At 32.8% G+C, this 25,030-nt stretch overlaps 2 protein-coding genes across 2 annotated transcripts; one reads left to right on the top strand and one right to left on the bottom strand.

Moving 5' to 3' along the window:
• Nucleotides 1–12,940: 12,940 nt before the first annotated feature.
• On the bottom strand, nucleotides 12,941–13,415 carry LOC120147913. The gene is made up of 2 exons (XM_039161152.1): nucleotides 13,284–13,415; nucleotides 12,941–13,219 (listed from the first exon to the last, which is right to left on the bottom strand). Exons 1-2 carry the CDS (start codon nucleotides 13,413–13,415, stop codon nucleotides 12,941–12,943), a joined length of 411 nt encoding a protein of 136 aa, XP_039017083.1.
• Nucleotides 13,416–14,737: 1,322 nt separating this feature from the next.
• On the top strand, nucleotides 14,738–24,794 carry LOC120148009 (TBC1 domain family member 17-like). Its single transcript, XM_039161211.1, has 15 exons — nucleotides 14,738–14,955; nucleotides 15,132–15,305; nucleotides 15,802–15,853; nucleotides 15,970–16,077; nucleotides 17,885–17,969; nucleotides 18,619–18,673; nucleotides 18,947–19,330; nucleotides 20,314–20,373; nucleotides 20,662–20,760; nucleotides 20,850–20,960; nucleotides 21,557–21,628; nucleotides 21,746–21,862; nucleotides 22,750–22,899; nucleotides 23,830–23,930; nucleotides 24,268–24,794. Exons 1-15 carry the CDS (start codon nucleotides 14,893–14,895, stop codon nucleotides 24,593–24,595), a joined length of 1,959 nt encoding a protein of 652 aa, XP_039017142.1. The 5' UTR covers nucleotides 14,738–14,892; the 3' UTR covers nucleotides 24,596–24,794.
• Nucleotides 24,795–25,030: the final 236 nt, after the last annotated feature.

The following is a 25,030-nucleotide window of genomic DNA, read 5'->3' as shown; positions in this document are numbered from 1 at the left end:
AGAGTCGAGGGATTATCAGTGGTCCTTTGGGACATAGTGGTCCTTCAGGACAAATATTCAGTGCCCCTAGTGGGATTTTATTCGAGCTGTGGTGACAACATTGTGCACAACCTTAGTGTACTCACGTACCTTTTGTTCTCATTAACGTACATGGGCGATCCAAAGATAAATTAAAGTGAAACTAGCATAAGAATACAAGTTTTATATATGTGCATGTTATTATCATATATGTGATAGTGTAATAGATACATGCAAGTTGAAATGTCATGATCAATGGTAAGAATACATGTTCATGAATTCATTGTTATATATGTATATATATATATTTATGATATATATTTATGCGTATAAGTGATTTACACGTAGGTACCAAGAATTGGGAAGAACATAAATAGGAGTGGCAAGAACAACAACACTGCTAGAAGATCATATCAGAAGTAATTGATAAAGTATGTATTTTGTTGTGTATAGTATGTTGGCATATAAGAAAAGTGTCAGTTATGAATGCTCTGATCAATTTTGGTTATTTTGGTCAATTTATGTAAATAAATTACCTTTATTTTAATGAAAGTTTTAAATTTTCCTTGAATTTTGTAAAGAGTCAAAGTTTGAAAAGTTAATGTGACACCTCAGACTCGTATTTGGGTTGGGTACGGGTTGGGGGTGTTACAATATCAGTATCCAGGGTAGTATCAATACCCTCAAATTAAAGTATCAATACTCCAAATAAGAGAATTATACCAAGGGTTTTCCCAAAATAGTGAAACTATTTTTGGTATCGATACCTAGGGTGGGTATTGATACCCAAAGGTCAGTATCGATACTATCGTCATGAGTTGGGAAAATAACCCAATTGATTCAAGCGTTTGGATAGGGGTGTGTGGGCTATTAAAGCTTTGTGTATAAGACTATAAATGAGAACAACCAAAGCATTTATAATTTCAACTAGAAATAAAGTAAATTAGGATGACATAAAATGGCCTTGTGTGACGCTCAGGAAACAACCATAACACTCGAGTCCCTTCAACAGTATGACGAATTCTTTTCATGATGAAGTAACCGGATATAGTTATGCTAGTGCGTTAGGCACTTTAGTTGCCAGCTAGGCACAAAAGCCTCAAAACTTGATGGAGTAAGTTGGTTGGGCACCTATATCTGTTGTAGGTAAAATTCCAGATCATGCCTAATACTCGAGAGCCTACATGTAGGCTAGGGAGGTAAGCTTCCAATATAGGTAAAACTTCTGGTTCTTACCCCGAGACCCTTGAGTATTCAAGTTAGGCTAGTTTGTTGCCCCGAGATACAAAAAATTCCTCCGACCATATCATTATTACCTCATGCTTATAATTATACTTTTGCATACCTATGACTTTACACACCATCATATATATGTAATGAATGCAAGTAGTATTGTGTAGTTATTAGAGTGGCACTGAGCTTGTGAGCTTAGCATTCAAAATTTATTTTCATATGCATGTCAGTAGAGGATCGACAAAGAGCTTATCACGCATATACATTCTAGATCAACCATTTTCAGAGTATGTCTTGAGTCTATTAGAAGACATGCAATGTGTGGACCTTGTATTATGTCAAGTCATAACTCTATTTTGATTTAAAACTTAGTGATTATAATTTGTAAGTATTGGGAGCTCCTCATATTTTGTATACTCTGATTTATGATGTTTTTATATCACGTTTCTATGGATGGTCTTATTTGATGATTCACAAATAATCTTGAAAGAAAATTTCTGGTTAGCCAATTCGTTGGTTCGTGTAACGTTTTAACCGTTCGATCTTCAGGTCAGACTAAATTAGGTTTTACATTTAGTGGTATCAGAGCATCAAGTTTAGTCATTTTTAAGGCCCGCGAGTCAGAGTCAATAAGTGTCTGTGCAAGTATATGCCCCTAGAGTGTTAAGAATACTTAAGTCTTTAGAATGGTTATAATGACCTCTATTTTCTTTCTAATTGTAGACTTAGGTTATGGTCGATAATACCACTCCTAGTCACGAGAGTTGGGAGGAGAGTCGCACCTCTCTCGCTGGTGATACCAATGATGAGTTTATCCCGAATTCTAAGTATGAGATATAAGGAGACGCAAGGGTCGACGAGGCGACCTTCTTCAAAGACTTGACCACGACCTTTAGGTAGGTAGTCCAGGCCATACCTGGCGCATCCGCTATGTCACCTTGCCCACCCGTGCCTCTAGTCCAACCTATTTTAGCATCTTAGAAGTCCTTGGAAGAGAGGCTTTATAGGTACAAGACTATTGACTTTTATGGGTCTGGGGACGATGTCCTCATCTCAATAGATTAGTGGCTAAGGGAGACCCTCCGCACGTTACGTCAGTTGCACCTCACTCCAGAGGGCAAGTTAGAGTGTGTCACCACTCTCCTAAAGGGTGATGCGATTAATTGGTGGGAGAAAGTAGAGATGTTGATGAAGCTAAAGAGTCCCACGTATGAGTGCTTTATCGAGTCAATTAAGAGGATGGAATAGCCAAGAAGGGATGAATTGATATTAAAAATATTGGTGGAAGCATGAAAAAAAATAGGAAATTGAACACATGAATTTTAGAGTGGTTTGACTTTCTAAACCAAAGTCTATATCTACTACCTTAGCTATCCAAACTAAGGATTTTCACAAATTCACTAATTTGTATTAACTTTTGAGGACAAGGTGTAACATTACAACTCTCTCAAGAATTATACTCAAAATTCTTAAGAACACTATCTCAAAGAGAAAATTACAGATTTGTAAACTTAGAAAACCTCACTAGAAAATTGTTTACATAGCTCAAGAGCAAAATAAGAACACCAAACAAGTAAAACAAATGAGTACAATAGTGTTCTTTGAAAGCAAAAAGAATATTGAAGAATGTTGACTTGATTTTGGCTCAATGTGATTGCTTTGGCTTTCCTTTTTATTTCTTGTTTTCACATATGTCTTGAAATCTTGTTTTTATATCATCTCATTCAATTCTAGTCGTTTAGTTTGTTGTGGGAGTTAATAAAGCCGTTGGAATGAAGTTTCCCGTAATAAATGCTCTCCACACGCCTTGAGTATCGATACTTGGGCTTGGAGTATCGATATTGCCTACATTAATTACAAAAAACTAGTTGTTGGTGAGAGAGGAGTATTGATACTCTTATGTAGGGTTATAAATGAGACGAGACAAATTGTGAGGTACTCGTTATCGACTCGATCAAGGCTCGATAAATACTCGGATCGAATGGACTCAACTCGAGCTCGAGCTCGACTCGAGTTCTTAATGAGCCGAAACGAGCTACTTGATATTCGACTCGAAAAGCTCGTGAGCAGCTCGAAAAAATGTTATATTATAATTTTAGATTTTTTTAAAATTACATTATTAAAAATATATTTAAAAGACATTATTGATAATTATAAAATTTTAAAAATATATTAAAAATTCTATAATACAACTACCCTCAAATTTTAATTTTTTTAATTAACCAACCCAAGTCCAATTTTTACATTGTATATTACTAAAAGACAAGTTTTTGAAGCCTATGTATTAGAGGAAAATATTGCAGAATTTTTACTGACTTCTTTCTTAATTGTGCTTCAACTTCGTCCGCACTCACATTTTTTTATGTCCCCATTCATCCACCGATATTTTTTGCATACATGACATGACTTCTGATTTTTTCGATCACCCCAATACAACATACAATCATTCGGACAACTATGAATTTTCTCATATCCAAGACCCAAATCATTTATCATTCTCTTCATATCTTTGCATGATTGAGGGATTTTAGCAAAAGGAAACATACCTCCTAAAAACTCTAATAACAGTGTAAAAGAGTTACTGGTCCACCCTCCCAAGCATTTTAAGTGGAAAAGACGAATATAAAATGAAAGTTTTGAATATTTTGATCCCTCATAAAGTTGCTCATTCATTTCATTAAGGAACTTATAAAACTTTGCTTCTTCTCCATTTGGCTCTTCATCACAACCATTTCTTCCAATCTTAGTGAAATCATTACATCCAAGATCACAATGTAAGCAACATACCCTCCATGTCATCTTCTCTAGCAGATCGATGATGAGAATTAGAAGGATAAGCAGAATTACTCATGGAATAAGATCTACGAGGTGTACACTCTCCATGGAATATCCATTTTTATAGCCCCGAACAAAGCCAAAAACAATTAGATGCTCGTAGACAACTTCACGGATGTGCCAATTAATGTTAGCACACTTCTTACAAGGGCAAAGAATCATATTCTCCTGACTTGCATTTTCAAAAGCTAAATTTAGAAAAGTTTCTACTCCATTTCGATAGTCGCCAGTTACCCTTGACAAATCCATCTAACTCTTATCCATTTCGTATTTCTGAAATATCCATTTCAAATGTAAGCAACTAAAACACAATATAAGATTTTTCACAAATTTTTCAATATTTACAGTAAAGCCAAACTGTTCCAAACAAGTTATTCTGATTAAGTCTGCCATGCAATGCTTTTAACTTTGTACAATGATTAAGTTTGCACATCAACCCTTTATTGGGTAAAGCAATGCCAGATTATATCGATAATATACATACACATTAATACTAAAATAATAGAGTATTCAATTATATGCCAATGTCATACGTGCATGTCAATAGAGTATATAGAAATATATTGAAACACCAAATGGTTGAAATATACCAAAACCCTTTATTGGGAAAAGTAATGCCTTACTTCCATAAACTAATCAGATCCCCCGAACAAAAGAAACATAGAGAAGAAAAGAAAAAGCAGGAACCAATCAACAATTAAGAAAATAATAATCAAGATTTACTAGAAAGAAAGCTGGTTTTGTTCGAAAATAAATAAATAGATATAATACAAATTGTAGAGATCATGTTGTAACATTTATCCAAGAACAAAAATGATAGCCTAGGTTCTGATAGAGGATGTAAAGACAGTAAAGTGCTAATTCTTGAACAGAGAACTTTCGGATATTAGAATTAAGACTAAAAGTATGTTCTTTTGCTATACATTTTGGAACAAAGGGCAGTAAATCAACTGGTTTTGCTAAATAATCATCTACTTGAACCGTGTTTTCTAAGATTTAACCAGAAGAACAATCTGAAGTTACTTGTAAAAAGCATTAAATTTGTGAAAAAAGTCTTTTTAGTTTAGTCGAAGTATCACAAACAAACAAAAAAAGGGATAGAGAAGCAGTGTAGAAAAATTACTCTGTGAGAGGGGTTATACTATTGTCATGTATTTTATTTAAAACTCATAAATTCTAAATCTTAAACAAAACACATGAGGATAGAATTGTTATTCTTACTATCAAAGTTCAAAATAATGATCCATATATATATATATATTCCGAACCTAAAAATAAAGATAAAAAAGTGAATTAGTCTTGTTCAATCGATTCCTTCTAAAAACCATGAACCTTCTTGTTTATAGAATCTGGTTTATAGAATCAAAATGGAAGGTAATGAGAAAACATACTAAAACTTCAACCCACAAATTAGCTTCAATCAAGTAAGCTTACTTGGTAAAATATAATGCTTATGGTGTCTTGGGATATACGCCAACAACTGCTGATGCTTGAGACCTTGTTTACTCGTGTTTGTTTGGCACGTAAGAAGTTGCTAATATGAACAAACTAAACGAGTTAAGGTCCATCCATTCAATACTGTTGTTGTACTAACATATTGAACCATGGAAGTGCAAGGAGATTACCCTGATTCAAACAAGATGTTTTTAGCTCTATGATCAACACTTCTTATGTTTGCTGCTCAAGAAGGTCAGTTTAGACCAAATCCCCGTCTCTTCAATGATCTACTATCTCACTTTTATGTCCAATTTACTGTAAAATCTTGATTGTTTTTGTTTAGTTATGTGCTATTAATTTGATTAATACTAAAATAGAAAAATTGGATGGCATAGTAATATATAAGTTAATAAAGACAGTGGCTCCTGATTACAAACATTCAAACGATATCCTAGCCTAGTCTGGGGTAGTTTCATCAAATTGTTTAGAAGAAGAATCGACTTTAATAGGCCTAACATTAAGTAGGAAATGGGTTTTTATGAAAAGAGAAGAGAGTACATGAATATTGAGCTTTGAAGAGTCATTAGAGGCGCGACAATGGTGATCGGAGGTGCGACGATGGTGACCAGAGGGGCGAAGATGGTGATCGGAGGCACGACGATGGTGATCGGAGGCACGAAGATGGTGATTGGGTGCGACGATGTAGGCTGAAGATATTGTATACCAGAGTGAGGAAGAAGAAGCTTTTTAAAGAAGAGGTTGAAATGAATTTTAGGGATCGGGCAGGGAGAGGCATATGTTATCCTTTTGCGGTGTTTTCCAATAAAACGCCACTAATGTGTGCGTTTTTACGGCATTTGCACAACAAACGCCACTATGGTACGCTAGGGATCGAGCAAGGGAGGGGCAATGTTATCTTTTTGCGGCGTTTTTCTAGTAAAACATCACTAATGTGCACATTTTGGCGGCATTTTCACAATAAACGCCACTATAGTTTGAGTCTCTTGTGTCGTTTCTTTAAAAACGCCACGATTATACGATTCTATAGTGGTGTTTCTTTAAAAATGTCACTATTGTATGAGTCTATAGCGGCGTTTAATTGAAAAACGCCACTTTTTATCGTTCTATAGTGGCTTTTTTTGGAAAAATAATACCGCTAATGTTTACATTTACTGGCGTTTTTTAAAAAATGCCGCTATATGCACAATGTTACTGGCGTTTGCATAATAAATGCCGCTAGATGCTAAACTTGTTGTAGTGACATATGTATTGTTTTCTATTGCAGGTATACTTTATCCCGTTTTTATCAAATATGCCTAAGAGAGCTCGTTCTTCCCAAAACCCTACACCACCCTAAGCCCCTCCTCTAAATCCACCACCTATTCCGATTCCTGACCCGAATCCGGACCCAAACACTCTTACCATATATAATTCTTGCTTTAATGAATTGGGTCTTTAAAACCTTAGGCATAGGTATTCGACTTACTTTGAGTATTTACCTTTTAAGGGTGAATGTATGCCCTCTCTTAAAGCTACGCAAGACCTTAAATCAAATATCTTCCGCAATTTCGGTCTTGGAAACTTGTCAACACCTTTAAGATCAAACTGGTTGTCTATCAATAGCTTGTTCTTATTTTTTATTCTAATGTTGTTTGTGTATATGATCAATCCCAATATGGCATAGTAAATATTCGCTCCTATCTCATGAGGCGATACTTTGATATTGATACTGATTCCATAGCCCGAGTGTCTCATGAGAAAGATAAAGTTGAATCTCCATATTCGGTCGGCCATAGTGTCAATTCTCTCAGCAATCATGAGTGTCTCTAAAATCTCATGATCACTTAGTGGTTTCGACCATCCAGTGGTAAATTCTTTACCCTACGTGTTGTCGATATTTGGTGATTCATTGTTTCCAAAACAACAAGCAAATAAATTTCCCCCAAATCGTCTTTGGTGAGCTTGTTGACGCCATAAACAACTTTCATTCTAAAAGGTTTGACAACTTAGTTTATGGTTGTTTCCTTAACCACCTCTTTGTCAAAGCCGGTATAAACGTTGAACCTATTCCCTTGACCTCTCCTATTGAACTTAAATCTCTTCATAAAGCAAGATGAGAAAAGGAAGGCATAACTTGGACAAGAAAGGGAAAGCAAGCAGCTGACTCCTCTTCTAGTTCTCTACAACCTCAAGACAACGATGTCTTACGCGATGTAGATGATCTTGTGAATCACACCGCTGACGATCCCCCTAGAGTCGGTAGTGAGGATGCGATTCCTCCCTACTTTCAGAACTTCATGGATACGATGGATATGCATTTCTCTACCATGGAGTCTCATTTCACAGCCTTGAGGACTCGGGTTTTTTAGATTGATGTGTGCCAGTTGTCCTTGGATATGATGTATGTGAACTCCCGACATGACTTCCATGCTCGAATCAATACCGTGACGAATAGGCTTGACGCGCTTTCTCATGACTTTGCTTCTTTCTGCGCTCCGTCTTCAGATCATGATCCTTCTCCTGTGGATGTCGAATCATTCTTCATATGCACTGCTTGTTATGTTGCTTGTGTTTGATGTTATTTTTTTTTATCTTGGTCGGATATTTGGTTATTTGGATGATTTTATTTTGGGTGATTTTACATACTTTGTTTATGGATTTGGATATTTGGATTTTATGGATATTTGCTTATGTGGATGCGATTATGGATTTTTAAGACATTTGGATAATTATTATATTTGAGACAAGTCTATTTTTTTATTATGACTATAATTATTTCTTAAGAATATTATTTATGTTGACTAATCTATTTGGCAAGTTTGATCTTCACAGGTATATATATATATATATATATATATATATCTTGTTTATCTTATTGATTTAACAAAAAAGGGGAGAGACGTTAAAAAAAGAGGTAATTATTTTCAAGAAAATCTTAATTTTTTTAAAAAAATGTTTTGTTATATCAAAAAGTGAGAGATTGTTAAATCATGATTTGTATTTTGATATACCAAAAATGAATATTTTTAAAGAAATTTTAAGATTATTTTTGATTCAATTTTCAGGTTTATATTCAACTAAATCATTCAAATACTGAAATCCTTTTCAAGGTTAAAAACTCAATTTTTACTCTTTACTTGCTTTGAAAATTAAACTAATTTTACAAATGGTTTCAAACTTTAATCGAGTCAAAAATTAATTTTAAACCCTGCAATATCGATACTGCAAGAACAATATCGATATTATTCATGAAGTATTGATACTTTGGATGGGATTACCAATACTCCCTTCGTGCGTTTGACAAAAACCGATTTTAGTATGCCATTTTCATATCGATACTCACATAAGAGTAGGAGTGTAAACAAGCCGAGTCGAGCTCGATTCAAGCTCGAACTCAAACTCGAATTTGAACCTACAAAAATCTTATATTACATTTAAAATATATAAATAATTTTCCCTTTAATCAATCATCACCAATACATTATAATATGAATGTATGAACTATAAAAAATCTAAAAAATAAAAATACAATTACAATAAATTTAATATAAATAATATAACCTTTGAAGTTTTTAAAACTTCAAATGTATTGAAAGTTTACAAAATATGACAACACATCTAAATTTATAAAAAAAGATGACAAAAATGACAACATATCCAAATTTATACAAGATGACAATATTTTCCTTACAAAAGATAACAATATCATGATAGTTGCATGTTAAGTTTACTTACAAAAAAAATTATACAAAAAATGATATTAACCAGTTAAGCTTACTTACAAAAGATGGCAGCAACATGTCAAGTTTACTTACAAAATATTGCAACATGTCCAAGTTTACAAAAGATGGGAGCTGCATATGCAAATTCACACACAAAAAATAACAGTAACATGCCCAAGCTTCTATACATAGCACCTATAAAAAAGAGTAAAAGACAATAAATAATAATAAATTATTCTATAAAAAAAAAGCATGAAATCATTACAAATATGGAGTAAAAAATACAAGATTAACAAATTCAAATATTAAACCTTTTAATTTGTCACATTATCGATTCTTTCGAAGGTACTGATATAATAATTTATTTCGGTTGTTTGTCATCATTCTGCAATAATTTAAAAACTCAAACAAGTCTACATATATTTAAAAAAGTAAACAAACTTTGTTATAAGAAAATAAATTTACCTTATTCTTTCTTTTCACTCCATGAAGGGATCTACACCAATCACCTGCACACATCAACATTTGAACTGTTTCTGTGGTAAGGGAAGACCTATAAGGATCTCTTACATGACTTCCAGCATTAAATGTGGCTTCAGAAGCCACAGTAGTAATAGGAACAGCCAATACATTTACTGCCATCCTAGATAAAATGCGAAATTTGTTTGATTTCTCCTTCCACCAAGCAATGACATCAAATTTCGCATCTTGACTAAAGATGCACCCCTCATCCAAATATGAAATAGGAAAAGCATTGGAAATTGGATACTGAACTAATCTACCTATAAAGAGGCAATAAATTACATATCTAATACAAAATCAGCTTAGTCAAATTACAAGAAGCGCTGATTGATGAAAATTCCAGTTTGAAAATATGTAAAATAAGTTGCAACCCATCTTAATTTCAAAAAAATCAACTTAACGGGTGAAAAGCACTTAACAGTGTAGCTCAGGAGTGACTATATGAGAATCATATAATCTGCCCACTTTCAATTACTAAACTGATGCTAAAAAGTGGTTATTCCAATACAGATATCCAACATGAGAAACCGACAACCAATATTCTTTCCGGATCCTTTTACCTTTGAGTTGTTCATTCATCTACCAATCTTCTTAGCAATCCAAAGGTTATTACATTATCAACTAGAACAGGCTAATGTGTACAATATATGTTAATTAACAATAAATATATAACCAGCAAGAACAATACAAAGCTTTTAGCCTCTCTTAAGAAGAATAGATTCATAAAGAACAAGTAGAAACCAACATAAAGTGATTGAACATTCAGAGGTCCACTGCTTAGCTAGAAAAGTTCCTGCACTAAGAGGCAAAATTTTTTTATATATGCCCCCAATTTATCAACATTCAAGAAACCATAGTATGTTCGATTAAATTTATCAAAGTTAAAGTAATTCCTCAAAACTGAATGATCTCAGGGCCACCAAAGCAAGGCAAAGCAAAGAAGTGACGAAATGTATTTGACTAACCTTTCGCTGATACAACGAACAATCAGAGCAGCATTTTCTTGAGTTCTCCCCGCAGACAAACAAGAAAATTTCTTAACCTAACTGCAATAGAAAAAAAAAGCATTTAACAATTGACTGAATTAAACAATATAGAAGGAAAACAAGGTGCAACACTGCAAGAAAACCCTAGAATGTCGATTACACTGAATGAAAATAAACCCTAATGTCAGAGTTTAGAGTTGAAATCATCGACCTTTGAAGTTGGGGTTCTGATTTCATGGTGGTTGTGGGTTTTGAGAGGGTCTCGGCTAAGGTTTTTTTAGGTTAAAAGTCGAGAAGAGTGGCACTGTTTTCTGGTTATGGGTCGTGTGTGAGAATGAGAGGGGAAGAGTTTGGGATGGTGAGGCTTGAGTGGTTGAATATTTAGTTTAGGTTTGTTTTAATTTAGGTTCTAATTCTAAACGTTAATTAATTTTGAGGTTAATTAGCGTTTAGCCACCGTAATTTTAAGGGTATATTAGCTTTAGGTCCTTTAGATTTATGCGTTTCGTACAAAATAATATCTCATTTGTTTAAATTTTTTTATTTGTTTTAAATGTTCAGGTGTCATTTATGTTATTTTTCATATTATTTTAGCTTAAACCGAATAAGATCAATTGTATATAAGACCCTGTAGTTTATTCGCATTTTGTATTTAAGTCATTGGTTTAATTTCAATTTTGTAAGTTTAATTTTACATTTACGTGAATTTAATCATCATTTTAAAGTTAGTATATTTAGCTTAAATTAGTCCTCACATTTAGGCTTCTCTTAATTTAGTCCCTGTTTAGGATTGTTTTCTTTAATTAGTTGTGTATATTTATTTTGCATGTTGATATGTTTACGTATAAGTATGTGAATGATTTATTTAGGAGTCATATAAAATCATTTTTGCGTAATTTGTATGTTACTTTCATGTGCATAACTTAACACTATCACATAATCGGTTTAGGGTTTAGGGTTCATTACAAAGATATTAATTAATCGACTTGGTACCGATTTATGAGGTAAGTACAATATAGTATCTTGATATTAAATGCTTAAACCCTTGATATTTATGATATTTGAACTCAAAACCTCAACATATAACAATAATTTAAAAAATTAATTATTAAAAATATTATCAATAGAAATATATTAAATATTTGTCATTAGATAAATAATTTTTTTATTAATTGAATAAATATAAGAATATTTATTCAAAAATAATTTTTAATCATTTTCAAGTTTTCTATTGTTTGGGTGTTTTTTCTTATTTTTTATTTTATTTTTCTACGTTGTCAATTATTTGTACAATAAAAAGTTAAAAAAAGAAGGAATATTTACCTAATTAGTCCCTCCTCTTTTGGTTTAAGATTAAAAACATCATTTTTATCACCTATTGGTCTCATACTAAGCCCATCCCAAACCCACTTGGTTCAAGCCTCTCATGAGCTAAGGAAATTTTATTCTAAGGTCCGTTGAAAAGCCTGAAACTTCTAACCCGAGATTTGAGGTGTTACAATAAAAATATATTTTTAATATTGTGCACTATTTTAATTTCGATTTAAACTATTAATATTTTATTATTTATTAGTATGATAATTTTTTTATAAGAAGATTTGCCTCGTCAAAAATTCCTTTCATACAGGGAAAGACTCAGAAAACTAACCAGAAAAACAACTCGACCAACCTGAAAAGGCAACCCTGGACAGTCAAATTATCTTACTCACGACCCAGAAGCCATGCCCTGCCACACGCTCTCCTATTAACAGGCACCCCACCAAACTAACATGTACCTTGCTTTGCTAATGAATCTGCTTCCAAGTTACAAAACTCTGGGAATATGACATAAGCTAACATTATTTGCTGCAATAGCTTTCACAATATCACCCACCACGCTCGCAAAACAAGCAGGGCAATTGCTGGGATTCAAAATCCAGCTTACCACTAACTTATTATTACATTCAACCATATGAAGAGATGAGGAGATGAAGGGAGGTGAGAAATAAAGATCAAGGTCGAACTTTAAAGCTAGTAACTCTGCAAGGGCAGAGGATCATGATCGATTCATTTCGAGAAAGATTCGATAGTAGCCTCAACCTTATTCCTGGATAACCCCCAATACCATTAGCAGCTCCCAACAACGACATCGTTCCATCCACATTTAACTTTACATACCCAGCAGGAGGAGTTTTTCACGAGATGACATTACAGACTTTTCCAAACTACGATAATATCCATCATCCAAGGATTGGCAACTATATCCTTCAAGGACAAAGGCACATTGCTCTTCTTCGCCTTGAACCAAGAGGCTAAACGGTACTTCTCTAAGAAGCTTAACTGTAAAGAATCTATACTACCACTCTTGAAGACAATATCGTTCCTAAACAACCACACAGACCACAAGATAGAAGAAGGAACGATATGCCAAACAGACAAAGGAGGAAGAGAAATGCTAACCTCATGCCATGACTGGAAAAACAGTTTCTTCATGGAAAACAATGAAGATATTCCAAAGATTAGAAAACATCATCCATAAGCACCAAGATACCTTACATGAGAATAATAGATGACCGGCCTTTTCCGGATGGATACTACAAAGTGGACAGGAAACATCTGAAATAGAAGAAACTCCTCTCTTGGCAAGCTCAATTCTCACCGGAATCCTATTGAGGCAAACCATCCAAAGAAAGCACTCCACATTCGGTGGAACCTCATTTAGTTTATGTAATCAAACGCATAAAATAAAATATTTTGTTTAATAAAAAAGGGTAAATTATTTGTTTAGCACATAAACTATCAATTTTGGTTCATTTTAGTACCTAAACTTGGGGGAATGAAAGTTTGGGTCCGTTTGTTTCACTGAAAACGTTTTCCGAAAAATATTTTCCGTAAAATGAATTATATTTTCTGGAAAACGTTTTACGATATTTGGAAGATGTTGTTTAAATCCTTTTTCCACTAGTTGATGATTTTTTTTAAAAATTATTTATTACAAATATTAAATACAATAAATAATATTATTTATCATAAAACTTAATATTATTATTTTTAAATATTAAAATAATTTATTTATTATTAAAAAAATATTTTTATAATTTTATTAATAAAAATATTAATATTGGTATATTTTATTGAAATAAAAATATTATAAATTATATCAATTATTTATTAAAGTAATATTGTTATATTATATTTTAAAAATATTAATTAGTATATTTTAAATATCTTTATTAAAATATTATTAGATTATTATATTAATATTAAATATATATAGATAATATTATTCATTATTAATAATTTAATAATATTATTTCTATAAAATTAATAAATAATATAAATTTTATTAATAATTTATTATATATTATTAAAATAAAAATATAATATCTTATATATTATTATAATATAATTTATTATTTTATTATAATATTAAAAATATAATATTATATTATTATAAATATTAATAAATATATTTTAAATATTTTAATAATTAATATTTTTATTAAAATGATATTAAAATATTTTATTAATATTAAATTCATAGAATAAAATTATTTTGAATATTTATTCTTTGAAGTGAAAAGTTCAGAAAATGACTTACGAAAAATCATACCGTAAGTCGTTTTCCATAAAACACAAAGGAAATTCTGTTGACCAGTAAAATGTTTAATGTTGATCAACCAGTTTTCTTCTAACCAAACACTGGAAAATGAGAAAAACATTTTACGGAAAACGTTTTACTTAAAACAAACATACCCTTTAGGTAATAAAACAAACCAAAATTAATAATTTAGGTATTAAATGTATTCATTTTTTAACGATGAAGTATTAAAATAAAATAAATATTAAATATAATTTAAAAAAATTAAATATTAAAATAAACTAAAACTGATAATTTACGTTTTAAATAAGTAAATATATAGTTTATCCAATAAAAAATGCACGTCGTTTGCGAAACTGATTAACTGATTTCACACGGGTTGAGTCGAGAAATCTGGTTTCTCACGGGTCTCACCACGACTCCTGTCTCTCAACTCTCCCCCATTTCTTTTCTTCGTCTCGAAGGTAAAACTAAAAAACAATCAACTTGTAAAACAAAAACTCCGTTCTCTCTCTCTCTATTTCAAGAAATTGACAATTATATCGGGAAACCCTAAAAGATGCAAGAAGCAGAGCTTCACGATTTATCAGACGATGCCGATTATGCAGCGTCTCAACAACAAGTAAGCATAACAGTGCTTTCGCCGTTATTGTTTTTCCTTTTCTTTTTTGGTTTTAACTTATATTTAATTGAATTGGTTTTAATCATTTTTCATTTTCTGCGGGAGTCGTTCTAATGATCAATTGTTATATATATATATATATATATATCGAGTTTAATTCCGTTTTTGTTGTTTAGGGATCAGCGAGCATGATGCGGTGCGACAGTGGGAAAAGAAGCTCGTCAAGTGAACCGGAGGGAGCCCAAATTGTTTATTTGAAGGATAATGTTACAATTCATCCTACTCAGTTTGCCTCTGAACGGATCAGTGGAAGATTAAAGTTAATTAAGCAAGGCTCTTCTCTCTTCATGGTAATTTGTTTGCACTTTGTTTACTTATATGGAAAATTTCGCTATTTTTTTAGCATTTTAGTAACATAACATACCATAGATGGTTCTGATCATGCTATTTCCCTTACCTGGTTTGAGAGGATTAATTGTAACTTTACGCCTATGATGACATGTTCCTCATCTATTCAAATCACGATTTTAAAAAAAGAACGACTATATATTACGTGGTTGACCCCCCCCCCCTCTATATACCTAATTACGTGACATGTTTGAATGGAAAGACATATGCTAACATGGGGTACCCATTTAATGTAATTCTTTGTTACCTGGTTTGTGCCAATTATTTGTATCATCTTATGTGGCAAAAAGTTCAAAGTGTGTCCTATCAGTTCGTGGACAGAATTAACGCAAAGGGAGGTAAACCGTAAATAGGATGTGCAAAAGTATTGGGGCAAATATAATTTTTATTTTTTTATCATGTATAAACTAACCGTTTATTTATTGTATTTAATTGTAGACATGGATTCCATACAAAGGACAAATTACAAATGCTAGACTATCTGAGAAAGGTTTTCAGCTTTGAACTCATTGATTTGAATGTATTTTATCCACTTACTAATTCACAAGGTGTATAGATTATATGATTTGCTGAAACTGTTATTGTCTGCATGGTTTTATTATGCAGATAGAAATCTTTATACCATTAGAGCGGTGCCATTTGCTGATGTGAAATCCATTCGGAGGCACACTCCAGCTTTCGGGTGGCAGTACATTATTATTGTTCTGTCATTTGGTAAGTAACCACAAACTCTACTGTTTGGTTGATCTTCAAGTGCTTTTTATGATAAAGTATTGAATTGAATTTTCATCTTCCTGTCGGGGGATTAAAACTAAAAATGTATTGGAAGTTTGGATTGATTCATATATTTTTAAGGCCAAAATTTTTGGAGATTTGTTTTACCAACATCTCCTAGAATTACAAAATGAAAATGTGCCACCATGGACATGAGCAATTTCTTATTGCTATATGCTGTTCAATTTCTAACCTATGTTGTGCAAACATAAAGAATCCCCTCTAACAGTAATAAAAGTGGTTTGATTTGAGTTGTGTATCAATATATGCTTAGAACACTCTTAAAGGAAGATGGTATGTTCTACCCAACTACACTTAGGATGCGTTTGGTTCACGGAATGTAAGATTACCAGTGGGAATAAAAGATTACCAGAGAATAGGATTATTGGGAATGTTGTATTTTGTGTTTGGTTGGTTTAGCAGGAATGTAAGATTATCGTGTTTGGTTAAAGGAATAAAAGATTATTGGAATGTATATTTGACCAAATTGTCTTTATTATATATTTGTATAATATTACAAATTGTAAAATATTTATATATTTTCTTTAAAAAATTAAATTCATAATATTTATATAATTTTTTACAAAATTAAAAATATAAAAAAAAGTTTAATAAAAGGGTAAAATTTTTTTTAACCCTTGAACTTCATATAAAATTTTAATTATAGACTTTTTTTGTAAATCTAAAATAATTTAAGGATAAATTTGTAATTTAACCTTTGTAGAATTTTTATTATTCAATGACAGAAGAATGATATTTTTGAAAAAAAATAAAAATTTAAGGGCATTTTAATCCAAAACGCTGGTAATGTTACAATACCTAAGGGAATGGAGGTAATAACATTCCCGGTAATATACCCCAAAAAATCTACTATTGGTAATAAAATATTACCGGGAATGAGATTCCTGGCCAACCAAACATGTGGGAATCCCACAATCCTTGAACCAAACACCCCCTTATGGTAACTTTGGTTCTGGAAATTTGTTTTTAGAACCACTGACCATAGAAGTAATTTATTACCTTGCCCTTTCTTTATTGAGTTTTTAAATGATAATGATCCAATGTTATGGAGATTTGGTGCTAATCAATTTTTGTTTTTCTCATTTCTTGTTTGATATACCTCCTAAATTTGGGTGCCTGAGATGAAAAAAAATGGAAAGCTAAAAAGTTTAATCATTAGACAACTTTAAATTCAATTTAATCAACCTAAACAAGATAATAAGTTCTATAATCTGGAACCATTAATTATGTAAGCAAACCAGATTTTAAGCATCATATAATAGATGTTAAGATCTTAAATAGCTGAAGCTTTGAGAAAACTCTAGTCATCTAAATTTCTGTAAGATGATTCACGTTTGGAAATTGCTACTTAGCCTTTACTAGGTGTTCGGGGCCATTTCTTTCTTTATATTTATCAAAATTTGCCTAGTAAAGCTTTTCTTAAGCATGCTGGTTGCATGGCTACTTTCACCTGGCAGTTGAAAAGACTGCTAGGCATTGAAACTTCTCAGCTTGACTGCTCCGTCTTTTGGTACTTCTTGCTTCCTGTTTGTTCATTTACAAGTTTATGGTTTGTCCTATGGACCCACTTATTGACTAAATGGAAAGGTTTTGATGATTGTTGAAAGATAATAATGTAAATGATTTAATCTCATGGATCTATTTTAATTTTGTTTTAATTTGAAAATTTTATTTCTACTTTGTGATCGTGCTTGTATCAACATTATTGAAAAACTTTGTTTTTCAGGACTTGCATTTCCTCCCCTTTACTTCTATAATGGAGGAGTTCGAGAGTTCCTTGCTACAGTCAAGCAACACGTTTTACTTGTGAGGTTGGCTTTCGCTCTTTCTAAGATCCAGTTGTGTGATTAAATTTTAAATTCATCTTCAAGAGTTTGACAGTACATGCTATAGTATGTTGACCAAGAATAAATCTTGAAATTAACTAGGTCTTGTCTATCACAGACCAGAGAAAGACGTGTAAATGAATAGAATTTGTAAGAAAAACAATTGTTTTTTGTTCTTGCATAATCAATGCATAAGTGTTTTCGTAGTTTGTGGAATTTTGTTAATTTATTCATTTAGATATTTTTTGTGGTTTAGTCTTATGAGTGTCATTTTCTATGATGTTTATTCTGAATTTTCCGGAGATTTGGTAGATTGGTGGAATTCCCAATGTGTGATTTTTCCTTGATTTTGGAAAAGAAAGCCAAGTGTATTATTTGTTACAATGAGATTTTTTTTCTTTTGTCAAATGTGCCATAATTTATGATTACTATTTATGCTACTTTTTGCATATAACTACATATACCCTGGTACTTGTTTGGTTCTTCCACTTCCAAATCTTCTTACCATAAGTTTTCTCTGGAAAAAAAATAATATTTATGACAATTATGTTTGTATATTCTTTTTTTTTTTTTTTGAGTTGTATGTCTTTAGCTCACAATTTCTTGATGTCCTCATTTTGCATCTTATTTTCAGGTCAGCTGAAGACTCTAATGTATTTCTTGTTAATGACTTCCAAAATCCTCTGCAGGTTTGTGTAATGCTAATCACTTGTTTGGGTTTTTTTTCCTGAAAATTTAGTTTCTATGGTTGCTATATGGTTAATTAACACTGCAGCAGTAATGTTTCCCTTAATTCATGTCCAACATGAGAAATAAGGAACACTTAAATGGCAGCATATCATACTTTTATAGAGGATAATGTAAATTGTTTTGTTTTTAATTTTAAACTCTATTTTTTGAGCTAATTATCCTATTAAGCTTTGCTGATCCTTTGCTATGAATATTCTAATTGCTTGTGGCAGCGAACATTGTCTTCATTGGAGCTACCAAGGGCAGTTTCCGTGGTTAGTGTGCCATCACCTCTTCCAGTTGAGGAGTCTACTTCACAACAAAATGAAGAGAGAACTGATTTAAGTGCTAGTATTCCTCAATATAACAGAAGGCAGAGGCAAAAGGGTCATGATCCTGCTCGAGACATTTCAATTCAAGTTTTGGAGAAATTCTCTCTTGTAACGAAGTTTGCCCGAGAAACAACTTTGCAGTTATTTCGCGAGACTAATAACAATGATTTTGGTCCTTTAGAGAGGAGAAACTCTAACCAGTCTACCCTTGATTATAGTCGCAAACCATCTGACTATGATGTGGATGTTCCTATTCAACGCCCCGTTGAACCAGATCCTCTTGAGGTAGCTGTTTGTATTTGTTCTTTTTGTCAGTTATTTTCACATAACTTTTTTCACTATTGTTACTGTCTGTTGGACATCTAAAAGGGTTTGTGATTTTGCATCTGGATTTAAATTCGAAGTACTACTCATTGGAAGGTAATAAAATGGAAGTCAATATGTAAATATATATTTCTGTCAAAGTTATTGTTTTTCATGCATCAATTGGGACCCATTATAGGTCGAAGGAAACCTACAGAACGGAATCTATCTATCCATCCTTTGATGATGAAAAAAACAGAATGGGTTCAGCCTCATGTTCTTGGAAAGTCATCTTTTTGGTTTGAATATTTCTATATCTTTACACATCACTTGGAGAATTAAGTATTGTTGTTAATTTGAGCATAGTCCAGAGTTCTTTTTAATGCTCTTTATTTAATTAATGTTTGGCTTGTATTATTTTAGCTGGAAAGTTTTCAACTTCTCTACTACCAGGGCAACTCAACCTTTATCACTGTCGAACAGAAATTCCCATATCGGAAACTCATTCTTGTTGACAAAGTTGTTATTAGTGTAGGGACTTTTAGGCATAATCAGTTTAAAGATGTATGGAAAGGAAGGAGCCTTAGTTCATTTTAAGTTTTCAGGTCGTTTTGTTTTCTTTCGACATTTCTACCCTGTCCGACTTCAGTCATAAGTTAAATTAGATAGTTGTGAACAAAATAACTGATACAACCTGTATCAAGTTCCTATATCTTTGGCATATGAGTGCTGAATTATTTCATAGCACAAGTGTATGATGCATGAATCTGGAAATCAACAGAGGGTCCTGAAGCAGTGCTATACACGCACTCATGGTATATTTTATAATGATGGCAGGACATGGCCCACCAATAATTGTTGTGGTTGAAAATTAAATTCCGTAACTTTTGTGTATTTTTTTCATTTTTAGAAAACAGATGTTGCATCTTAAGCTAATAATATCTGTTTGTTTCATTTTCTGGCAGTTTGACAAACTCTCACTACTGTGGGGAAAACCCCGACAACCACCACTGGGGTTGGAAGAGGTATGAAACCAGATGCAAACTATGTTATTTTGTATGGTTTCCAATTAGCTTACATATTTCATCCCCTCTTCCTGATTTCATTCTAGCTTCTTTGGGTTGTGGCTCCATCACCAATCTCTTACTATATGAAATGAAATAGATTAATAATAAAATTTCTTAAATTTCTATGTTATATCCTTCCTTGACCTTTGAAGTTCATAGATACTTCTTCAACCTTCCAAGGACTACTATTTTTTTTTTTTTGTGATTGGTAGTATTTGTCTTCTGAAATTTATTTATTTATTTCAGTGGACCTCATTCTTGGATTCAGAAGGGCGATTGGTGGATCCAAAAGCTTTAAGAAAAAGAATATTTTATGGAGGAGTTGAACACAAATTTCGTAAAGAGGTTTGTATTTGTTCTATCAAAGAATTGAGTGGACTGATTCTTTTGATTAAAACTGATCTTATTCTTAGAGTTCTTATTTTTTATTTTAGGTCTGGGCATTATTGTTGGGATATCATACATATGAATCGTCTTATGCTGAGAGGGAGTATGAAAAGTCCATAAAAAGGACAGAATATGAGACTATAAAAAAACAGTGGCAGGTTTGTAGTATTCTCTGTATACTTTGTTATGCCATCCTCATTCTTTCCCTATATTGGTTCCAAGTTTTAAATGCAATCCCTCCAGTCATTCTTGTTATATTTTGCTCAAAATTAGTTATGAGTTGTAGAAGAGTATTGGAATGTAAAATGCTGCAGGGTTTCTTAACGGAACATATAAATAGTGATGCTAGAATAAGAAATACTGCAGCAGGGTGCTAAAATCTGGAGATAACTGTTTTTTTATTATATTTATCTTAATAAGTAGTGTCTTCTTCAAAATGGAGGCTATTCGATGTTTGTATATCAGTAATATCATTTCTTGGTTTTCGGGTCCAGATGCAATATGATATTTAAAGGGGATAATTGCTTTAGCCTGTGATGCCCTATTGAAGAATCAATTCATTTGTGACATAATCACAACATTTTTCAGAATTTATGATTTATGGTGAGAATAGTTTGTAGTTTATTTGATACGAGTTATCTGGGATTCAGGAATTAGGTGTTGGGTTAAAATGTTCTCTGCTAAAGAGTATTTTTCTAATGTTCTAAAAGCTTAGTTTTCTCTGATTACTTTTTTTTTGTGAATATCTGGGCAGAGTATATCTCGTGAGCAGGCAAAAAGATTTACAAAATTCAGAGAGAGGAAAGTCCTTATAGAGAAAGATGTGGTATGTATGAAACCATCACATGTTTGAGTTTAGAGTTTCATATATTATTTTATTCTTTGAGAGGTTGAAAAGCTCAATTCTGAGTTCAATGCTACCACTATTTTTGTTGTATTTAAGGTTAGGACAGACAGGTCACTCTCATTCTATGACGGGGATGACAATCAAAATGTTAAAATTTTACGTGATATTCTCTTGACGTACTCCTTTTTCAACTTTGATCTTGGCTATTGTCAGGTAATTTACTTACTAATTTGCTTTGTTTTTTGTACATCCGTTGGTTGCCTAGTGGAAAAAATTACAGTAATGCTGTACTACAATTTTAATGTTGATTGTTTTATTTGGTTAAAAGAAAAAATCCTGTGTTTCTAAAATGCTCCAAATTTGTTTTTTTTAAGTTGAATTTCATGTTCCTAGCCAGAAAAATAAGGATTTACATATATGTAGCAATGGAATTAGTCTAATCGAAAAGCTTCTATTTGCTGAATGTATGACTCTCTTGGTGGCAGTACTAAATTTCAATGATCACTGCATCATTTCATACTCTCTCAGGTTGATCTGCATGCACAACCAAGCATGCAGTAGACATGATGTCCCGGGTCACATGCTTTGACGGCATTAATCAATGGATGAATTTATACAGCCTTTATTTTAGTACATTTTAAGTGCATTTAAGTGGTCATTATTGTCAAAAACTATATTTAAAGTTGAGCATAATTGAGCATGTACGTTATGTTTTGTTTTTCTTATGTGCAGGCCTTAATTTAATTGCGAGATATTGTTTGACGCCTTTGTCCTTTAAGTGTGATGTATTTTAATTTTCCTTCCATGTTAAATTTCACTCTGGCAAAGAGATGGCTGCTTGTTTGTCTTGAATGCATCTGAACTTTTTAAAAATAATTCACAATATAGAGACACATACACACAAGGAGATGCAAATAAAAGTGAAATTTTCTTTTTCCAGTTTGTAAGTTTTGTTGTAGATTATTTGTTCAGGCATGTGAATGTTTAGACCTATAGCTTGTTTTTCTTTCTAATGCATGGATGAATTTTTCCGAAGTTCATGTACACTGATACTTTTCTTTTATGGTCGTGTGCTTCATCCTTTTATATCATTCTTGCAGGGTATGAGCGACCTGCTATCCCCAATTTTGTTTGTCATGGAGGATGAGTCAGAATCATTTTGGTGTTTTGTTGCACTGATGGAACGCCTTGGGCCCAATTTTAATCGTGATCAGAATGGCATGCACTCTCAGCTTTTTGCAGTATCTAAGGTCTTACTTCCTCTCCCTCTCTTTGTCTCGCTAGATGCTGGAGTCAGTTACTGTTTAGTCAAAATGGCCTAGACTGCCCCCCACCCCAAACTCTGGAATGTGACAACTCAATTGTAATCTCATGTTTATACAACTTCCATCTGCCTACTCCTGCCCTTTCCTCCCTTTGGTATGGGGGTTAATCTCTCTCTAAAAAGGGCAATAGTGCTTTAGTTCAAAATTTGTCCATAAATTTCTTTATCGTTAAAGAGCATTTAACTTTCTGTTGGTCAGAGAATTCTGGTGATTGTTGTTTTAATGATTGATTATTATTATTATGCTCTTGTCCATCTTGTGTGGCTTCCTGAAATTTCAGCCTTTGCTTTTGCATTGTTGTAAAGTCAAAATGCAATAGTAGTACTAATATGATACGGATCTAGTCTCAGTTTGTAAATTTAGAACTCAATTGAAGTTTTTGGTGTGGCTTTTTGAGACACTTCTACATGAGATAGCTGGCCTTAAAAGTTAAAACCTACGTTTCTTACTATAGTGATGGTTTGCATGCCTGATGAGGCTAAATCATCATTTTCCCCTTCCTTTTCTTGAGTTAACAACTACAGTATATAGACTAGTATAACATGACCACTGGTGGTTTCTTGAGTCCCTTGAATAATAGTCAAATTGTAAAGCATCTTTTCATAATATCATCAAACTTTTGTTTCTTCTTTGAGATCATTGGATTTTAGTATTGTGTTCTTTTGGGAAGGAAACGACATGTAGTTTATTAACAGCTGAACCATTCTTCCCTTGCCAATAAACAGCATAAAGAAGGTTTGGGTATCTAGACTTTATACATCTGACAAGTAATTTATAAACAGCTAAACCAAGTAAATCAATAATTCATGAACGTAGATTTTGGTCTCTGATTTTGAACTGTACTACTTTTTGCAGCTGGTGGAGTTGTTAGACAGCCCTTTACATAACTATTTCAAGCAGAACGATTGCTTGAATTATTTCTTCTGTTTCCGCTGGATTCTGATACAGTTTAAAAGGTAAGACTCTTGGATTTATTAGTTGATTCATTTTCTTCCATGCCAACATTCATTTAGGCTAGATCTTCATTTAATAATGCGCTGTACATAATTTCCTGCTTATGCATATTCTTGTTTTGAATCCAACATCTTGCAACGCTTCACGTAGAATAGTTTGTGGTATCTTATAGCATATGCTGTTTTGTGTTGTACCGCACCTTTTCCTCCACACTCGAAACCCAACATGCGATTACGTATTATAGTTCCCTTTAAATTCCATGTCTACCTTGCTTATGCATGCACTTATGTATTCCTTTATTTTTACATGTTTCTGCCGTGTCAACGCATTCTTATCCAGGGAACTTGAATACGAGGAAACAATGCGATTGTGGGAAGTATTGTGGACGCATCATTTGTCGGAGCACCTCCATCTGTATGTGTGTGTAGCTGTCTTGAAGCGCTATCGAAGCAAAATAATCGGAGAGCAAATGGACTTTGACACCCTCTTGAAGTTCATCAATGAGTTGAGTGGGCAGATTGCCCTTGATGCAACCCTCAGGGATGCCGAGGCTTTATGTATATGCGCTGGGGAGAACGGAGCCGCCTGCATCCCACCTGGAACTCCACCCTCATTACCGGTTGATGCTGGTTCATTCTATAACCAGCAAGATGATGATGTACTGTAATTGTCAACCATCCCTTTTCCTGCAAAAAGGTAATTGTTGAATTTAGTTCAGTATTATCTCATAGTGTGAAACCATTTCATTCTTCTTTTCCTTTGTCCCCCTCCCCCTCCCACACACGCGCACACACAAAAACAAAAAAAAACAATTATTTCTAGTGGATTGGATGAATCAATGTATTATATGTTTTCCCTTGATACGGTAACATAGCAAGGTATTTGTTATTTTCTAAGATTTCCAATTAGTTTTCTTGTTCTTATTTCTCTAATTATTTGGTGGCTTTTTTTTTCTTATTTCTTCCCTTTTTATCAAATTTGGCAATTTTCACCAATAAGTTGGTTCAAGTAGAAAGCAACTTGATTCAAGTGGAAAGCAACTTGATATCGAGTAAGATTTCAAGTTTAAGTCCTTGTTGTGTATGCAGAAAATTCTATTGGG

Source organism: Hibiscus syriacus, unplaced genomic scaffold (genome assembly GCF_006381635.1).
Source record: "Hibiscus syriacus cultivar Baekdansim isolate YM2019G1 unplaced genomic scaffold, ASM638163v2 tig00110945_pilon, whole genome shotgun sequence".
Classification (NCBI taxonomy): domain Eukaryota; kingdom Viridiplantae; phylum Streptophyta; class Magnoliopsida; order Malvales; family Malvaceae; genus Hibiscus; species Hibiscus syriacus.
This window is presented reverse-complemented; position numbering and strand designations above follow the sequence as displayed.

Bases quoted from the DNA above. Each gene is read 5' to 3' on its own strand.
- LOC120147913 (XM_039161152.1), bottom strand. From the start codon at position 13,415: ATGGTTTGCCTCAATAGGATTCCGGTGAGAATTGAGCTTGCCAAGAGA. The intron at 13,220-13,283 runs GTATCTTGGTGC...TTTTCCATGAAG, and splicing joins ATCTATTATTCTCATGTAAG to AAACTGTTTTTCCAGTCATG.
- LOC120148009 (XM_039161211.1), top strand. From the start codon at position 14,893: ATGCAAGAAGCAGAGCTTCACGATTTATCAGACGATGCCGATTATGCA. The intron at 17,970-18,618 runs GTTGGCTTTCGC...TCTTATTTTCAG, and splicing joins CAACACGTTTTACTTGTGAG to GTCAGCTGAAGACTCTAATG. The intron at 22,900-23,829 runs GTCTTACTTCCT...TACTTTTTGCAG, and splicing joins AGCTTTTTGCAGTATCTAAG to CTGGTGGAGTTGTTAGACAG.